The following is an 18,734-nucleotide window of genomic DNA, read 5'->3' as shown; positions in this document are numbered from 1 at the left end:
TTCCTTGGGTTAAGCAATAATGTAGACCAACTAATATCACAAAGTGCTCTATAGCTATGATTCTTGTTTCATTTGCACTATAGAGTAATTTTTTCTTTTTTTTCTTTTTTATAGAGTAATGACTGAAATATGCATCAATTATAAGCTGACAGGAGTATAGTATTAGTGCATTTTTCATATTGGGAAATACCAGGCTATTCATATTCAATTTACCTGATGTACTTAACAGAAGGAATGATCAAATTCTAACTTTCTTGTTTGGGAGAGCACCCAGCTAAAAATAAAGATACATGTTCTAATATAATACACTGTCATCTCTGCAAAATCTGAAGGAACTTGAAGATGATCTTCACAAAGTAAGAAATTCTAATTCAATAAGAACCATCTGATTCTGCAGATTAAAATATAAACTGCTCAGGAGAAAATTTGTTATCAATTAAAATTTAAATTTAATTTTTGGGTAAAATTGGGTCACTTTGACATAAAACACAATATAATCTAATTATTTCCTTATACAGTATGCTGTATTATGTTCCAAAGGGTTTTTATTATCTTCATTTAAAAACCCTAGGATAAGTGTCATCTCAAATACATCTTTTGTTTTTCACTTTGAAAATCATATTTCCCTGTAAGTGTTGTCTGTTTATCCATTTTCTCCCACTTTAAGAAAGTACCATAAATCCTAAAAATACAATTTTTAGACTGAATATAAAAAGTACTACACAGGTAGATATTCTATAAAACTTACATTTGAGAAGTACATGGTGAACATTCAAATTGCACTTTCCATAGTGCTAAGAGGAATGCTAAGAAAAATGCTAAGGAAAAGACATTTTCCTCTGAGAGATTTAGCACAAGGGAAGGTTTAATTAGAAGATGTATAATGATACATTCTCATTACAAAAAAACTTTTCTGCAACATACCTGTAAAAATAGAGCCATTTCTGGCTCTTCCACAAATTGGATGCCTGATTCTACCAGTTTTGATACTGTCTCTAAGTGATCTGCATACTTTTTTATCAGAGATCGGACATGTTCCAATTTCTCCTCTTGGCTCCGAGTGATTATTTGTGTCATCTCACTTTTTCGTTCTTCCAATATTGCGTACAAATAATCAAATTTTTCACATAGTTGATCCTTCTGCCTTTTGCAGCATTCCTGTGAATGAATCATTAACTTTGTGTTAAGAGGATTATGCCGACTGCATCTGTTTTTATTTCTATAAATTGAGGGAAATGCCTCTGCACTGAAAAAGCTTTTTCTTTTTTAAAAACCTTTCACAGTATCTTGTAGAAATTAACAAACTTCATTGATTGAATCAAATCACGACGGTGATATGAACAAAGAGGGAATTTTGAGTTTTGAACATTCCAAACTAACACTCAACTAAATTTGCCTCATAATAAGTAATAATAATGAAACTTTTTTCAAATGCTGATGTTAGAGCTCTAAACATTTCATAAAATGATAAATATCATTTTAATTTTAGAATAAATATTCTAAAAATATGAAATGTAATAGCTTTTAAATAAGTGTTTATACTAAAAATATTTAGCGTGACTTGCAAATTCCTCCAACCCCTTTCAAACATTGTCATTTACAATGTTTATAATTATATTGCATTAGAAATTATAAATAATGTAATCTGTAAATTATTAAAATTTCTTTAGAATTCCTTCTCTAGATTCCAATATCTTTTATTACATTATAAATGTAAAAGAAGATATTGGAAACTTGAGAAGTAATTCTAATAATTGCATTTAACTAATTTAATACAATGTAATTTCATACTGTTAAACAAAACCAAAATTTATTTTTCCTTAGGCTCCAATGATAGTTTTGTCCTGGCCATCTCTTTTGAAATATGATTACTTTCCAGGGACGTCATACAGTTTTGACAATTTAAAATACCCTGAAATAAGTTTTCCCTTTCCATAAATTGAACACTCAAAATCCCTGTGAAAATTTCCAGAACTAAATATAGTTTAGTTATACTTTGCTTTTGCAAGGGAATAATCAGGCCATTTTAATAGCTATGCCTTATTTAAGGTTTTCAGCAAGCCAATTTAAAAAGGGTCATAAAATATGCTATCTGTTCTAGATGGGGAAAGAAAGGTTGCATTTTTACTCAACAGGAAAAGGATTGCATTTAAGTTCCAAGTGACTATTTGATTTCAAGATCACATTGTCTAATGGGCACAAATGAAGGTAAGAAAAATATTTGAGCTATTACTATTGTATAGAGAGAAGAAAGGCTGTGATCTTTATGTTCTATTACTGGGGGACACAAAGTTAGCTGGAATTATGAAAAAGAGTTTCTTTGGCTCACACAGACTATGAAAGATGTGTCCTTGTGAGATTGTTTTGGATGTTCCTTTACTGTATTGCTTTTTGTTGAGCAGAAAAATGTGTTTCCTGTTGATTTTATGTTTTTAGATATAACCTTCTTATATTCATGGTTTCAGTTTTACATTAATTATATTTAAACAGTCTTGCACTTCGAATGTTTAATTGGTAAAATCATTCTGTTGTGCAAACACATTAGATGTTTGGGGTATTGCCTCTCTAAATAAAGAAAGATAACAAAAATAAAGAAAACAAAAATATGGGAAACATAATGAAGGCTGTTTCCCAAAATACCATGCATTACATATGGATGCTAAACCTATTGAATGCTATGAAAATGAAAGGATTTGTGAGAATCAGCATTTCTCATATTAGATTTGGAAAGTATTTGGAAAAAATGGGAGTTATATCTATGTAAATAAGTCATTATTGAAAAGATATAACATCAGTCTTGGTGATTGCTTCTACTTTCTAATGGATTGTTTTGTAAAATGCTAAGTAATGAGCAAAGGTTTTGCATTTATTTAAGAACCTTTCTTTGTTTGTATCTAATTATGGCACAGAGATGTACCAGTATTCTGCTTTTTACTTTTGTGGTCATTTGATTCTTAGACCACATCTGAAGTGGCATTAAATCTCCTTAGGTCTATCAGTGCTTTTTTTTCTTTTGCCTTATTCTGACACAGGTTTTGCAGTGAGTAAAACTTTTATGCATTTCTGTTACCATTCTATCAATAGTGCAATTTGGTGATTCCTAAAAGGTAGATCAGCCCAACAGCTATTGGTTATTTAGATTCACTTGTTAGGCCTCCCATCCCATTCCTGGCCATTGTCTTCAAGAGCTATTATGCTTTGAGCAGAGGGACAATCCACTTCTTTCAAATTGAGTTTTCGCTAACTGCACCTGGTCTCTGAAACATGTCACCTTGAAAAACAGCTAATAAGGTTGGTGCCATAGCATGGGCTACAGGGTGAATGGTAGAGGTAGACCTGGTTCTCTCTCTGCTGCTTTCCAACACAACTCCCATCACAATGTCATCTTTGCTTGGGTTACTTAGTGCTCTTCTTAATATCAGCTGGGAATTGGGCTGCTTTGAACACAGCCGCAGAAAGCACTTGCAGAAAGCCAGACCATGTTTAGGCAGATGGCTAAACCTAGCAGTCTAGCCATCTGTTAAAACTTGTCTTTCTTTTCTTCCCACCACATTCTATTCCATGTTAAGGAAAATGAATGATGAATGTTTTCCTGCCAGCTACTGACATTGGGTAGGAAGAGAGAAAAACAAAGCCAGTGAAATATGGCAAGGTCCATCCTTAACCTTCTTGGTACACTGTAAATCAGTGGTAGTCAACCTTTTTCTACCTACCGCCCACTAATGGATCTTTCTTGCTGGAAAAATTTCCTTACCGCCCACCAGTTTTTGCGCAAGTGCGGAATATTTTTTAGAAAGGAATGCTTTTCCTTTTTATCTCCTTTTCTAAATCTTCCTTAGGGCTATGTAAGGCTGAGCTAGTTAGCCCACTTATTATTATTAGCCAACAACAATTCTCTCCTGCCTTTTCTTTCTTCTATTTTGCAACTGCTCTGCTCCGCTTCTGCCTGTCCCTGCTAACAGTTTCTACTCCTCCCCTTCCTCTTCCCACGTGTTTGCTTGTGCATGCGCTTGCGCTCGCCTGCCCACTCGCACAAAAGGAGGTTTTAATCTCCGAAATCCCTAACGCACGCATTCTCGTGCGCATTAGTTCAAAAGGAGGTTTTAACCTCCGAAATCCCCACCGCCCACCTGGAATCCCAAAACACCCACTAGTGGGCGGTAGGGACCAGGTTGACGACCCATGCTGTAAATTGAGAAGACAATTTGTTGGCATTGTTTCTATGGTAGTAAGGATCATCACTTGGGGTAGCAATTTTTATGTCACTAGAGATTTATGTCCAAATAGGTTTCTGCCATCTCAGGGATTAAGCTTGACTGTAAGGAAGAGTCCTAAGTTGCTAAAACTTCAATATTTCAGTATCTCTCCTCTGGAGAAAGTTTAATTCTTACCGTGAAGGTACTTGAAAGGCTTGCTATGGTCTGCAAACTCCTGATACCAACACATTTCATCTTTGCAATATGTAAACTTCCTTTATGTATACTTGCAATATGTGACGTCTTAACTTTTAAGTGCTAATATTTTTGCACATTCCTTGGCTCAGAAATTTCAGCAATTTTGAACCATGTTTACTATATTATTTCCTCTCGTACGTTATGATTACGGAAAGGACTGTGATTGATTTTTTGCGAATTAGAATGACATATTGAGATGTAAACATTCTTTACCTCATTTTTTCCCCTTTAAATCTTTCATTGGGGATAAAATTTCCATAAATGGTTTTGTTGACATTCTTGAAAACAAGAAAACAAAATTATTTTCAAGAATGCTTTAAACACAAGGCATTTTTAGCAAAATAACAACAACAGCAACCCCCAATTATAGGTGGTTGCAGTCTGGTGCTTGGTCTGTTAACCCAAAAATCTAGAGATGGGAAGTGAAACAAGAGAATGGGGAATACTAAATGGGTGTCAAGTAGCATTCTCTTTAACAGTTCCCTGTAACTGGTTATCTCCTCCATGTCAGCTATTTTGTGACTGGGAAGTGGGACAATCCCTTTGAAAGCAGTGGTGTCTGTAGGCTTACAGGGCAAGTGGTCAGTTTGAGAAAAACAGGTTCTGATGTCACTTTCACATCCAGAAGGGCAGAGCTTTGCAAAGCAGCGCTGCTTTTGTCATGATGAGAGCAGCAGAAGCTTGCAAATCCCCATGCTTGCTAGCTTTTCGTGAGAGCACATACTGCATTATAGAGAACAAGGAAGATGGGTTCATAGATCTTAGTGCTTCAGGTCAGCAAAAGGAGGTTGAAACATTTTTCAAGTCTCGAGAAACAAGAGAATGTTTTCACTGAATCAGAGATTGTCTTGATTCATTGAAATATAAAGGAGGGGGAGAAGCTACAGCAAAATCTAATTTGCAAGGTTTTCTATAAAAGTAGTTTTAGCCTTCCTGGGGAATTGATTTCCTGGCCTGGTTTACTAATGCAGCAAACACCTACCTAAAAATTTCAAAAATGTCTACTGGTTCCAGAAGGCTAGTGCCTCTAGACAACATTTGTGGAAGTTGCGTAGAGTGGGTCTTGAGCAGTAAGAACTCTTTCTCAGAAACAAAGACCTATGCAACCTACAACTGTAAAGGTTCCTCTCACACATATGTGCTAGTCGTTCCCAACTCTAGGGGGTGGTGCTCATCTCTGTTTCAAAGCTGAAGAGCCAGCGCTGTCTGAAGAAGTCTCCATGGTCATGTGGCTGGCATGACTAAACACCGAAGGCGCATAGAGTGCTGTTACCTTCCCACCAAAGGTGGCTCTTAATTTTTCTACTTGCATTTTTACATGCTTTCGAACTGCTAGATTGGCAGAAGCTGGGACAAGTAACAGGAACTCACTCTGTTATGCGGCACTAGGGATTTGAACCGCTGAACAGCTGATTTTTTGATTGACAGTGTCTTAGCATTGAGCCATTGCATCTAAAACTGTGGAATTCCTCATCTACACACCATATGGATGACCATATTGGAACAAAAAACCAAAACACTGCTTTTAAGCTGCACAGTCACAAACCACTTATTAGCTGTAAATACTGTAAATATATTATTATATAGTACATTATAATACCCTAGGTTCTTGGGGAGATCTTGTTGCATATGAAGGCCAACACCAGTTAAAAGAACTGGCAGCTATGACTTCAAATTGTTGTAGAGATAATAATAATAGTAATTTGGTTTAATGGTATCAAAATAGTGTTTGCTTACTTCAACTGTTCTGCAGGTTTCCTCCAGCTGAGTTACAATTCCTTGTACTCTGTCATTACTTCCCACAAGCACAGCAATCCCATCACTAAGTTCAGACTGCGATATAAAATGAACATATACTTTGAGAAGACATAAAGCATTGTAGTGATTTAATTTTTTATAATCATTAAAACCTTCCTAAAGGGGTACTGAAAAAGTGTATATTTTATTTCGTTACTAAGGAGATACAACCTAGTTTATAAAATTCCTCAAAAATAAAATGGCTGAATATAATACTCCCCCCCCCCCAAAAAAAAGATGAAGTTATTATAACCATTTATTTCATTTAGGTTTTTTCTTTTCATATTGAAATCTGATTTGCATGATTTTATTCTCCCACTACAAATATTTTAGACAGTTTCATATTAATTATTCTGTCCTCTGATCTTTTCATATTGTTTCTTGTGATTTTGGGAACAAACATACAACAATAAATTTTACCATAAACGAGGGGCGAAATCAATTTACCTTCACTACCAGTTCACAAATGTGAGCGTGCGTACATGCACAGGGTGTCAAAAATGGGACGTGATGACGTACAGGCGGGTGGGCAGAGCCTCCCACCGCCACCCCTATCGGTTCGCCGGGACTGGATAGAACCTGCTGAATAGCACCACTGCTATAAACATACAATAACAATAGCTTCTATATATTCACAGTGTAGTGATATTTCTTGTCATCTGTGGCAGGAAATCTAAGTGATTGATACGCATAGGTATAACACTTTCTATTTAGACACTTTTTCTAAGCACTATTTTTCATGTGTTATTTCAGAATAGGAGAACATAATGTTTACCAGGTTGAAAAAAACCACAGGCTTTTTTTCAACCCGATAATCATGTACTCAGCTTTAATATTGACAAACATAATAATGGGCTTCTTCCAAAAGCTCTGCTTATAAACTGGCTCTGTATCATGGCAGCCTCAGCAAGGCTTTCAAGAAATCGTGTTGCATTTCTCAGGAGGATATTCCCTATAAACAGCTGCTTCATGAATGCTGCGTTAAAAATAAATAGACCTTTAACAGATGGCAGCAAAGGAGTCTGGGAGCATCACTGAACTTTTCTATTCCATGTCCAAGAAATTATTAGCAAAATAAAAAAAAATCTTAATAACTAAAAAAACAATAACAGACAGACAGACAGACACAAATATATTGGTCTGCAGATAGAGGCATCTTCAGAATAAAAGCCAGAATCTGAAATCAAAGACTGAAGATATTTGGATCTAACTTTTTTTTTAAAAAAATCCTAGATTCAGACTAGTAATATTTCAGAGTAAAAGAAATATAATCAAATATAATTAGAAAGACTGTGGTCAACAGCAACTGATTGGGAGTGAGTGGAACAAGTGTTTCAGCTTGCCCTGTGGCACCCGGACTTCAATCTGATGAAGACTGAGAGAGTACATGCATATCGCTATTGCTTGAGGCTATCAGTGAAAAATTTAAAACATTTGCAATCTACTATTTATACTGCTTTCCTGTCACATTTAGGAACATTGTGAAAAAATAAAAAGCAGTTCCGCTAATGCAGACTATGTTAGTCTGAAATGTCACGGAAACTCACTGATGGAGGAGTTGGGTGCATCTTTGGGGTATGAGGGTGGATGTGGTGTTGTGGTAGAAGCCCCACCCTTTTTGTATACAAATTCAATGCTGCTGCAAATGGGGTAAGCTTTGATTTCAATGCTGTGCCCACTATATTGCAGATTTTGGCCATCTGAAGAAACCCTCCAGGAGATATTTTGTGCTGGGCTGTATAGGCATGTATTGGAAGGGATGTGTAATTGGGTAAAATGGTAAAATGTATGGCATAACATTGTGACACTGTCCATGATGTACAGTATTTGTATTATATGTGATATTGCAATACAAACATAAAAAGGGTGTGTAAAGGTCTCCTTCATGACCTTATGATACATATTTCATCAATTTGGTAAGGGTTAAGAATTGATGCTTATGGTGAGTTGCATTAAATATGGAAATGAAATTGACGTAAAGAGTTTTGTTTCATAGGGAACAAAGGTATCTATTATAAGGATACTCAATACATGATGGCAACTATGTGGAAAACATAAAGAAATGCTTCTATGATACCAGACCAATTTGGAAGCCACGAAATTAAAACATTCCTCCAGTAAACATTTGGATTGATTATATGGCATGGGACATCTGTACACCAATAACATACAGTGGTTGTTCTGGCAAAAATTTGAATTAGTTTTGAAATTCTTCAAACAAAACTTCACTTTTCCCCCATCATGATTATTTGTGATATTGAAAGTTTCAGTCTATTACCTCTTAAAGGCACCATATTTGGAATGGCAGCATAGGCTCAAATGTTTCACATTAATTGTAATTGTGTGCCTGCCAGCTGGAGCAACAGATTGAGTAGATTTTTAAAAAAATCCTTCAAGGACCTAAGATCTAAACAAGATAACTTCAGCAGAAAATAATGATGTACTTTTAGCAATGCATTCTTATAACTTAATTTTATAAACAGGAGAGTTATTAATTCTCTAATTGAGAAGCCATTAAAAAAAGGAATATTTTGTTTGTTTTTTTACCTTCTGCCTTTGGTACACATTTGAGAGGGGAGCAACTTGACAATCTTTATGAGCACCAAAAACTTTGCACATGGAACAGGTGGGCACTTCACAATTCAGGCAATAAATATTAATTTTCTCATCTTCATGTTCTTCACACACTGGCTGCTCAGTTTTTCTTTCAGGCCTGTGAATGGAATTAATTTAGGAGAAAAAAAGCAAATCCAAACAAAAAACAATTTAAAAACTAAAGATCAAATCAAAGAGGCAGATAAGAATATTTCTCTGTTTGGAAGGTAACTATGAGACGGATAGCAGCTCTCTGGGTTCATGGGGAGGGGCAAACAAATTCCTATTATTTTATTTATTTACTAGGTATTTATTCTGCTTTTGTTACATTAATAATAACTCAAGCTGGCAATCATATATAATATTCCTCCACTTCCAACAACCTTGTGAGGTGTGTTGGGCAGAGAGAGAGAGAGAGAGAGAGAGAGAGAGAGAGAGGGAGGGAGGGAGGGAGGGAGGGAGGGGGGGAGGGAGGGGGGAGGGGGGGAGGGAGAGAGAGAGAGAGAGAGAGAGAGAGAGAGAGAGAGGGAGGGAGGGAGAGAGAGAGAGAGAGAGAGAGAAAGAGAAGCCCAACATCACCCAGCCACCTTTCATGTCTAAGAAAGGTCTAGGTCTCCTTGTTAATCACCACTAAACATTTTTATTCAACTGATTCTTTTCAATGAAGATGTTAGGAACTGAATCTGTGACAACTTGCATGCATGTGTGTCAGAGATGGGTTGCTTCTGGGTTGGCCAAACCGGAAATGGAATTCTGGCCTGGGTTGCAGAACCGGCAATGACCCAGGCCTGCCACGCCCCTGAACCTGTTCCCTCCATTTTAGCAATGGGTTCTCTGCCCAGTTGCTGGGTGGGTGTGCGAATGTGGGCATGGCCTAGCCAGCCTCCTGCACCATGCCGGGGGGCATTTTTGCCCTCCCCTTGAGCCTCTGGGAGAGCGAAAATGGCCTCCCCAGGCTCCAGAGGCCCTGTGGAGGCCCATTTCTGGCCTTTCCGAATTTCCAGTAGGCCTGTTTTTCGCCCTTCCCAAGCCTACGTGCGCTCCGTGCACTTACCTGAGTCTAAAACGGACCATGTGGGGACTCCTGGGAGGGGTGGGCGGGGCGGGGCCAGCCAGGAGTGGAATTTGAGGGTTCTCCGAACTGCACAGAATCTTAGCTAGAGGCTCTCCTGAACCCCTGCAAACTCCCAGCAGCCCATCCCTGGTTCCATCTTATTCCCCACCGGTCACAAATCAGTTATCTCAGTTTCAACAGGGGAAGAAGTTCAAATTCAGACAAAGATATGAGATGTCATAAACCAATCAGACCTCACAATCTTTCTTTCTGTCAGATTAGTAGTAGAATGCAAAGAATATATTAATATATGGTCAGTGCCCATTTCCCTGAGCCATTACCAACTGCCAGATGTGGTCCTTGGCTGTAAAATGCCCAGGTCTGTTCTAAGCAGTTTCCTTTATTGTTCCTCATCTACAGACAGAAACCTTGCCAAACCAAAGCAACTACTCACATAATTAAAGATATATTTCGAGAATTGCTGTGGCGGAGCTCCCTTAGCTTTCTTTCTCTCAACCCCTCTCTCCTGGAATCCAGACTACATTCCACCACATCGCCTTGCTATACAGACTCTATTAGACATGCATATTAAACAAACTGTCCTAAAAATAAGACCCCCAATAGACATTCTGAAATTAAGCAAACTGTTTAGTTTTATGGACTGTCATCATTTGCAACAGTGTGACTCATTGGAATAAGTCATTTTATAATGTAGTTAATAAAAGCACAAAGATATTTTTTTGCTAAAGAATCAATAGACCTTGTTTTCAGAATAGAATTCATTCAGAATAAGTCTTTCATGTAGTACCTATTACATTGCTTTGAATTAATTGTAATAGTAATATACCACCATCACATCACTATATGTTTATAAATTATTATATGTTTGATTTAAACTTCAAAGAAAGAAATCAGGTAGCATGACCAATTTACTATTGCATCCTATATAATTGTCTTAGATAGCACAGTCTTGCTTGATACATGCAATTCATATATTGAATCATTTTTAAAATCATATCTGAGCACAAGGAATTTTGCTTGATCATAAACTCAAGGAATAGATAACTATCCTGGTTAAAATGTTTGAAGTCAAGTGACCTTAAATTCTTTACAGACTGAGACCCAGGCCAATAATACAGCAGAATAAAGTGAAGACTCATATACAAGACTAATATCAAAACTAATTGTTAGATACTTGTTCTAACTTCAATGGTTTCCACCAAGGTCCTCTGTTCCAGTGGGAACAGAGGTTTAATCCTATTGGTCAAAGGTTCTGACAGCTCCCTATAAAAGGGAGTCCCTTTTTGGGAGAGGGGGCGGTTTAGAAATACGAAGAATAAAATAAATAAAATAAAGGGCTGCTGTCAGACTTAACCTTCGCTGGATTGTTCTCACTTCTTGTATTGAATAAAGAGCTGTTGTTACCATTAAGCTTGTGTGTGCCATCCATTACCCAATCTAATACTGGCGAGGAAGGTGGGATGGAAGGCAACTAGGTGAACCAAAAAGAGCATAGCAATCCAGCAAGTACATCTAGCCCAGAGCTCAGTGCGGCTTCAAGCAGCCATTTTTGAGCAGCAGATTCCAAAATGCCCTCAGAACACAAAATGGCCATGCACGCCCACCGACTCCGTATGACCCAGTCACCGAGCACTGGGACTCATACATGCTACGATTTGACTGCTTCCTCGAGGCAGATGACCTCATTGGCCTTTCTGAAGGCCGCAAGAAGAACATGTTCCTTGGATACTGTGGCCGAGATGGCGAAAGACCTCTCTGAGATGACACCGCTGCAATCAGTCGCCTGGTCCGTGCTCCAGCAAACGCTGAGGATGCATTATGCCCCCAAGCTGTCCAAGCATGTTCGCTGGCATGAGTTTAACATCAGAAACCAGAAAGAGGGCGAGTCGATTAATGAGTATGTTGCGGCGCTTCGCAAGGCCACAGCGTACTGCAAATTCTGAGACCTGGACGAGCTGATTCTGGACAGCATAATTTGTGGCGTGCGGGACATTACCTTATATAGAAGGTTACTTGCTAAATCTAACCTCACTCTGCAGATCACCTTGGACGAGGCCAGGGTGTCCGAATCAGCCGTCAAATCTACCGAGACTCTGCAGTGCAAAAGTGTTCCACAAGACGCGCGAAAGAGTACACGTGTACATTGTGAGGCTGCAGAGCCTGAGAGGTCAGAAGGCGAGGAAGATGACAGCTACTGCATGCGCAGTAGCCGTGCCCAGCCGGTGCTCAAATTCAAACCATGTATCCTGCCTTGCGCTAGCTGTGGAGGAGACCATGCCAGGTCGGCTTGCCTTTTCTGCAACGCACCCTGCCAGCGCTGCGAGCGAAAGGGATACATCACCAGGGTGTGCCGGAGCCACTGCCTGGCAGCCTGGAAGTGCACCAAACCTCCAACAGAGGCCCAACCAAGGGGCCTGGCAGAAGCCACCACGGTGCTCAGAGGGCGACAATAGAGTCACCTACCACACGTCAATCGGCCAAGTCCACACCAGGTGGCCCAAAAAGCTGACAGTCACAGTCTTCATCGAGGACTCTCCATGTGAGATGGAGATCGACACCAGGTCATCATTGAACATCATGCCGTGGTCTACCCTAAAGCAGGCTATCCCTAGCCTAAAGAAGCAGCATCTTCGCACCCCTGACATCCGCCTACGTGATTACCAGGGATTACAGTGGTCAGTGGCAACCTGCAGAGCCTCCTACGGCTACGTTGGTTCCAAGCCCTGGGCCTAGAAGTGACTGGTATCAACGCCTTGAAAGACGACGGGGCTGAAGCCAACTCTAAGGAGTTCGAGGATGTCTTCGGCACCAGTCTGGGTAAGTATGTGGGGACTCCAATTTCCTTTAGTTTGGACCCCAACATAGCCCCAATAAGGCTAAAACCCAGGAGAGTACCTTTTGCTCTCCGCCCCAAAATTGACAGGGAAATTGACAAGCTCGTAGGCCAGGGAATCCTAGAGCCGGTCGATCACACATGCTGGGAAACCCCTATAGTGACACCTGTCAAATCTGACGGGTCTGTCTGCATCTGCGTGGACTACAAGTGCACAATAAATAAAGCGCTACAACAAAGTGCCTACCCTGTACCCATTGTACAGCACCTCCTTCATTCATTAGGCCCCGGAAAAATTTTCACAAAATTGGACATGGCGCATACCAATAATTGCTTGTAGATGGTGCTACGGCAGAGGTCCAAACCATTGTGACGCACAAGGGTGCATTAAAATGTCACTGCCTGCAATTCGGCATTAGTATTTCCCCTGGACTGTTCCAAAGCGTCATGGAATGGCTTTCGCAGGGGATTCTAGGAGTCGTACCCTATTTCGACGACATCTTGGTTTCGGCTGCAAATGAGGAGCAACTTTTGAAATGTGTACGAACACTTTTGGCTTGAATTAGAGACAAAGGCCTCCGTCTCAAAAAAGAGAAATGCCAAAATAACATGCCAAGGGTTGAGGTCCTAGGGTACCTAATCGATGGTTCTGGGATTCACCCAACCACACAAAAAATTACAGCTATTCAGGATGCCCACACACCTCGCAATCAAACCGAGCTGCAGGCGTTCCTCGGGCTCCTTAATTTCTACAGCGTCTTTCTCAAACAGAAAGCCATCGTTGCTGAGCCCTTACACCATCTCCTGGCTAAGAACGTGAAGTGGTCCTGGTGCAGAGCTGAGGCTGCCGCATTTGCTGTGGTAAAACAACTCCTGTTGGCGGACTCCTTTCTAGTACAATACAGCCAGACCCTGCCGTTGGTGCTGACCTGCGACACTTCCCCATTCAGCATCAGCGCTGTCCTCAGCCACCGCATGCCCAATGGAACCGAAGCACCTATTGCATTTTACTCCAGAACCTTGTCCGCCGCAGAGCGGAACTACAGCCACCTGGACTGTGAGGCTTTGGCTGCAGTGGCTGGAGTAAAGAGGTTCCATGAGTATCTATATGGCCGGGACTTCAAACTGGTTACGGACCACAAGCCATTGTTGGGCTTACTGGCTGGGGACCGATCATTATCACCCCACATGACCAGATGGACCATCTTCCTAGCTGCCTACTCCTACTGTCTCATCCACAGACTAGGGTCCACTTTGGGGCACACTGACGCATTAAGCCATTGCCCGCTGCCAGAACTTCTTGCTGACTCTACCCCCAAGACACCAGTCCTCCTCATTGACTGCCTTGAGACTGGGCCTGTCTCATCCAGTGACGTTGCCTGTCACTCTGCAAAGGACTCCACCATCAAGCAAATTTTGAACTGGGTGTGGAGGGGGTGGCCCAAGGGGCCTGTTGGGGTTGATTTCAAAATGTATTTTACCAAACGTGATGAGTTATCAGTTGTTAATGGCTGTTTACTGTGGGGGGACTGGGTTGTTTTTCCACCCAAACTGTGCATTGCAGTATTAGACGCTTTACACGTAGGGCATCCTGGAATTGTCAGGATGAAGTTTTTGGCTAGGAGTTACATGTGGTGGCCTAACATGGACAGGGAGATCAAAGAATGGGTGGCTACCTGCACACCGTGTCAGGAGTCCAGACCAGCTCCCCCAGAGGCGCCCACTAAGGAGTGGGAACGACCTCAAGCACCATGGTCTAGGGTGTACATTGACTTTGCTGGCCCAGTTCATGGCCAGACATTTCTCGTAGTTGTGGACGGCTACTTGAAATGGTTAGAGGTAGTCCTGATTACCTCCATTATGGCAGAAGCGGTCATCAAGGTGCTACAGAGACTTTTCTCCACGCACAGCCTGCCCGACATCTTGGTCTCTGACAACGGGCCCCAATTCACGGCCATACAATTTGAGACCTTCCTAGCAGCTCAGGGAATCAGGAATGCCCTGGTCGCACCATTCCATCTGGCCTTCAATGGTCAGGTGGAGAGAATGGTGAGATCTACAAAAGAGGCCCTCTCTAGGATGGGCCCGGGAAATTGGCAAACACGGGTTGACCACTATTTGCTAATTCAGCACATCACACCCAGTGTCACTACAGGGAGAAGCCCCTCTGAGCTTCTCATGGGTCGCCCGCTAAGGTCTCACTTAGACCGGCTACACCCCAATTATTCTGCCTCATCGCCCCAGACTCCACAAGCAAGATTCGCACATTTAGCGTAGGGGATTCGGTATATGCCCACAACTACGCCGGGGGAACTCTGTGGATTCCTGCCACAGTGATAGGCATCACCGGTCCTTGCTTTTACCTTCTAGAGCTCAAGGACGGTAGGAATTGGAGAAGGCATATTGACCAACTCCATGGCCGCCTCTCCAACTCCACTCTTAGACAACCAGAGGTAACTCCTGCATGAGTTAGCCAAAGCCCTACCCAAACGGAGCAAACACTCACTCCTTCCATGGCCAGCTCAAGCCCGAGGGTACTGGGAAACTCATCTGGTTATGTTGCATGCCTGCAGCGAGCTCCGAGCGAACCGGCTCTAGAAGCCTCATCCCCAGCCTGTGAAAGGTTCCAGGAGCTTCCACCAAGCAGAGCTGCGGAGCAAACAGGTCCATCTGACCTGTCCAAGGAAACCCCTCCTACTGAACTGCGCAGGTCAGGCAGAGTTACCCAAAAGCCTGCCTACCTGCGTGACTACATAACAAGTAGGATTGTTCCATCCAACAGGGGAGGGGTGTTAGATACTTGTTCTAACTACAGTGGTTTCCACCAAGGTCCTCTGTTCTGGTGGGAACAGAGGTTTAATCCTATTGGTTGAAGGGTCTGACAGCTCCCTATAAAAGGGCTGCTGTCAGACTCAACTTTCGCTGGATTGTTCTCACTTGTTGTATTGAATAAAGAGCTGTTGTTACCATTAAGCCTCTGTGTGCCTATCCATCACCTAATCTAACACTAATGATCTTTATGTAGCTGTTGAACAAGGAGACAACATCCTTAAATCTTAGTTCCACCCTCCTTTCCTCTCCCTCCTCTCAATGCTTAATGTCTGCACACTGTCTTTTAAAATTCCTATAGAGTAATGTAGCATAATTCCAAGCATTAATATTACAGTTGTCAAAATGTTATTGCTGTCTAATAGTCTTGACCTGGACCTAAAAGTCTAGTGATATAGCAAACATTCCATTTGTAGAGAAACGGGACATGCTTTCACATGCAATCATATACCGTAGTTATATGGTCAGGTTTGAGGAGCCCCTTCTTAAAGTTGCTAACCTTCACAGATATATTTAGGATATTTTCTATTTGTGACAATTTGACACAAGTATTGTACTCTATGTATTTTAAGCTTCTTGATCAACATAAGAGATAGGCTTGTAGCCCAAACATAAACAATTTGTGGGGAGAGATAGATGCCAATCAGTGGAATAAAGAAGAGCACAGAAGCAGGTATTAGGCCCCTTTTTGCTGCTATTAATTTTTAGCTTTTTAAAAGGACCCTCTAAAAAGTAGTGCTGGGCAAGATAGGCCTATAGGCAGTGGTGGGATTACATTTTTTTTACTACTGGTTCTGTGGGCGTGGCTTGGTGGGCATGGCGTGGCTTGGTGGGCGTGGCAGGAGAAGGATACTGTAAAATCTCCTTTCCCTCCCCATTCCAGAGGAAGATTACTGCAAAATCCCCATTCCCTCCTGATCACCTGGGACTTGGGAGGCAGAGAATAGATGGAGGCGGGGCCATTCAGAGGTGGTATTTACCAGTTCTCCAAACTACTGAACATTTCCGCTATCAGTTCTGTAGAACTGGTCAGAACCTGCTGAATACCATCTCTGCCTATAGGACACATAACGATAGCAAGCAAAACTTAGTGTCTAGAATTATTTCTTGGACAGTTAGAAGACCTGTCCTGCTGTTCATACTTATTACAATTTCCCCTTCATAACTGCTTAATATTACAACTCCCAAGCCTGAATTTTCCAGAATTCTCTGCTTTTAACTCTTGAGAAGTCTAATTCCATGCATTTCAAAGGCAAACATCACTAAATTAAATGGGATTGTTAAATGATCTTTCAAAGATAAAAATTGTTAATTACCTGGAAGATTCCTGTTTGTATATATCAATTATATTTTCCACCAGCAGGTTTCTTTGAAGGCCATACACTCCATGCCTGTCAAGAATCACCTCATGTCTACAGGAGGGGCAGCGAAATCGACCTCCTGAAGCTACAGTAGTACCTCCTCTGGTTGGAAGATATGGATTGGAGGCCTGTTCTTGCCAAGCAGTAAAACAAAGTTGTAAAGCTAATTGTATATTATTTCTCAATCATTCTGTACATCACAAGATACCTATCACACCATCTACTTAAGGTATGATCTAATGTTTTAATGTAGTCACTGTTATGGTATTAGTCGACTTCACATGAGGTCAAATCTCGAAAAAGTAGAAAAAAAGATAAATAAGTTTCAGTATCATTTTGTTCAATGCTTGGAAGCTAATAATATGACAAAGTAAGCTAGAGAGAAATTTGCCATTTTTAGAGGTGTTGAGGAACAACAGGAATGAGTTTATGTGTTAATAGCTCTAAATACTTGAAGTAACAGTTCAGTTCATATAAATAAAAGGGACATTTCCAAATGCAAGGGATCCAAAATCACACATAAGATAAATAACAAACAACTTTCTCTCTAATTAATTTTTTCCTTATTTAAATAAAATCCTGGTAATTAAACCAGCACTGTAATATTCTCCTGATTTTGTAGTATGAGATCACTAAGCTAGATATAATGTTAATTGGAGGCTTAAATGTTTAAATCAACATACCTGGAAGATATCGCTGGCACATTTTCTACAGAGGTTGTGCTGGCATGGAAGGATAACCACTGGCTTAGTAAACATTTCTAAACAGATGGGACAAATAAGCTGCTTCTCCAAGTTATCCATAGTTTGCTGCTCTTTAGAAAAAGACTTATAATTCAGAGTGGCGCTCATCTCCTGGCGATTGCAAGGCTCATAAGCTCAGAATCAGGGTGCTTCCGGGTTAGGTCGCTCAAAAGAATTCCAAAGCTGGCAAGATCAAATGTCCTTTGAAAACTCTTTCCCTAGAGGACATTGTTTTAATGGAGAGCAAAGGGAGCGGAGTTTATTTTAGAAGCAGAATGCAATTGGCTGCCAGACTCACTTTCTCCATATATGCCTCTCTGACACAAGGACAGATTTAGACAGGTGACAGCCTACAAGAGTGAGAGAACCACATTCTTGTCTTTGGTATGGAAGGGAGTGGGGAAAGGGGAAAAGGAGGAAGATTTTGACAGTTGCCAGCAACGTTTCCACAGATGTACAACTCTGTCTTTGGCAAAACTGGCGTGCGTGAAAGTCACTAGTGAATGGAAGTTGTTCTTATCATTCTTTAAAGCTTTCATTCCAACATGGAAATCACAAGATGCTGTAAAATAAATGGCATTCGGTATTAAGTTTTGTGCATAACAAATCTACAGGTATTCTTTTCTCCTTCTAAGTATCCTCCTTAGCCTAGTGAGAATTGCTGCATGATCCCCAAAATATATGCACCCTGAAGATTGATTTCTTCTTTCACAAGCTTTTTCCCTGAGTTGATTTTTTTGAATTCCTCAGAGTTGCATTTATATCTTTTCTTTCTTGCATGGTTGTGTCCATATAGTCAGCATAAGCGGAATTCAAGTTCAACCTTTTTATTTTACAAATAGCTGCCTGGCGATTTTAGATCCTAAGGTTTATAAATGTTTGGATTTTATATTTTTTTTTATTTAATTGCAAAAGATTTTACCATTGTAAGCTACCTTGTGACACAAGGAAATACTGAAGAAAAATATTTCAGGCAATCCTCATTTGACGACAGCAATTGGCACTGGAATTTCCTTTGGTAAGCAATGTGGCCATCAAGCACAATTT

At 40.6% G+C, this 18,734-nt stretch overlaps 1 protein-coding gene across 4 annotated transcripts in view; it reads right to left on the bottom strand.

The window, feature by feature from the left end:
• Positions 1-17,860, bottom strand: part of TRIM55 (tripartite motif containing 55) — a 43,409-nt gene extending 25,549 nt beyond the window's left edge. For all 4 annotated transcript variants that reach the window (XR_014175258.1, XM_081951617.1, XM_081951618.1 and 1 more), the window contains exons 1-5: positions 17,628-17,860; positions 16,900-17,072; positions 8,799-8,964; positions 6,192-6,287; positions 925-1,158 (exon numbers count right to left, since the gene is read on the bottom strand). Coding sequence is in view for 3 of the 4 variants with exons in the window: in XM_081951617.1 (XP_081807743.1) it covers positions 925-1,158; positions 6,192-6,287; positions 8,799-8,964; positions 16,900-17,072; positions 17,628-17,795 (837 nt within the window). In the remaining variant the exon portion in view is untranslated. The remainder of the gene's footprint in view (positions 1-924; positions 1,159-6,191; positions 6,288-8,798; positions 8,965-16,899; positions 17,073-17,627) is intronic.
• Positions 17,861-18,734: the final 874 nt, after the last annotated feature.

This window comes from Natrix helvetica, assembly GCF_964273705.1.
Source record: "Natrix helvetica genome assembly, chromosome: 4".
Classification (NCBI taxonomy): Eukaryota; Metazoa; Chordata; class Lepidosauria; order Squamata; family Natricidae; genus Natrix; species Natrix helvetica.
The sequence above is the reverse complement of the archived record's forward strand: the minus strand, read 5'-3'. Positions and strand labels throughout refer to the sequence as shown.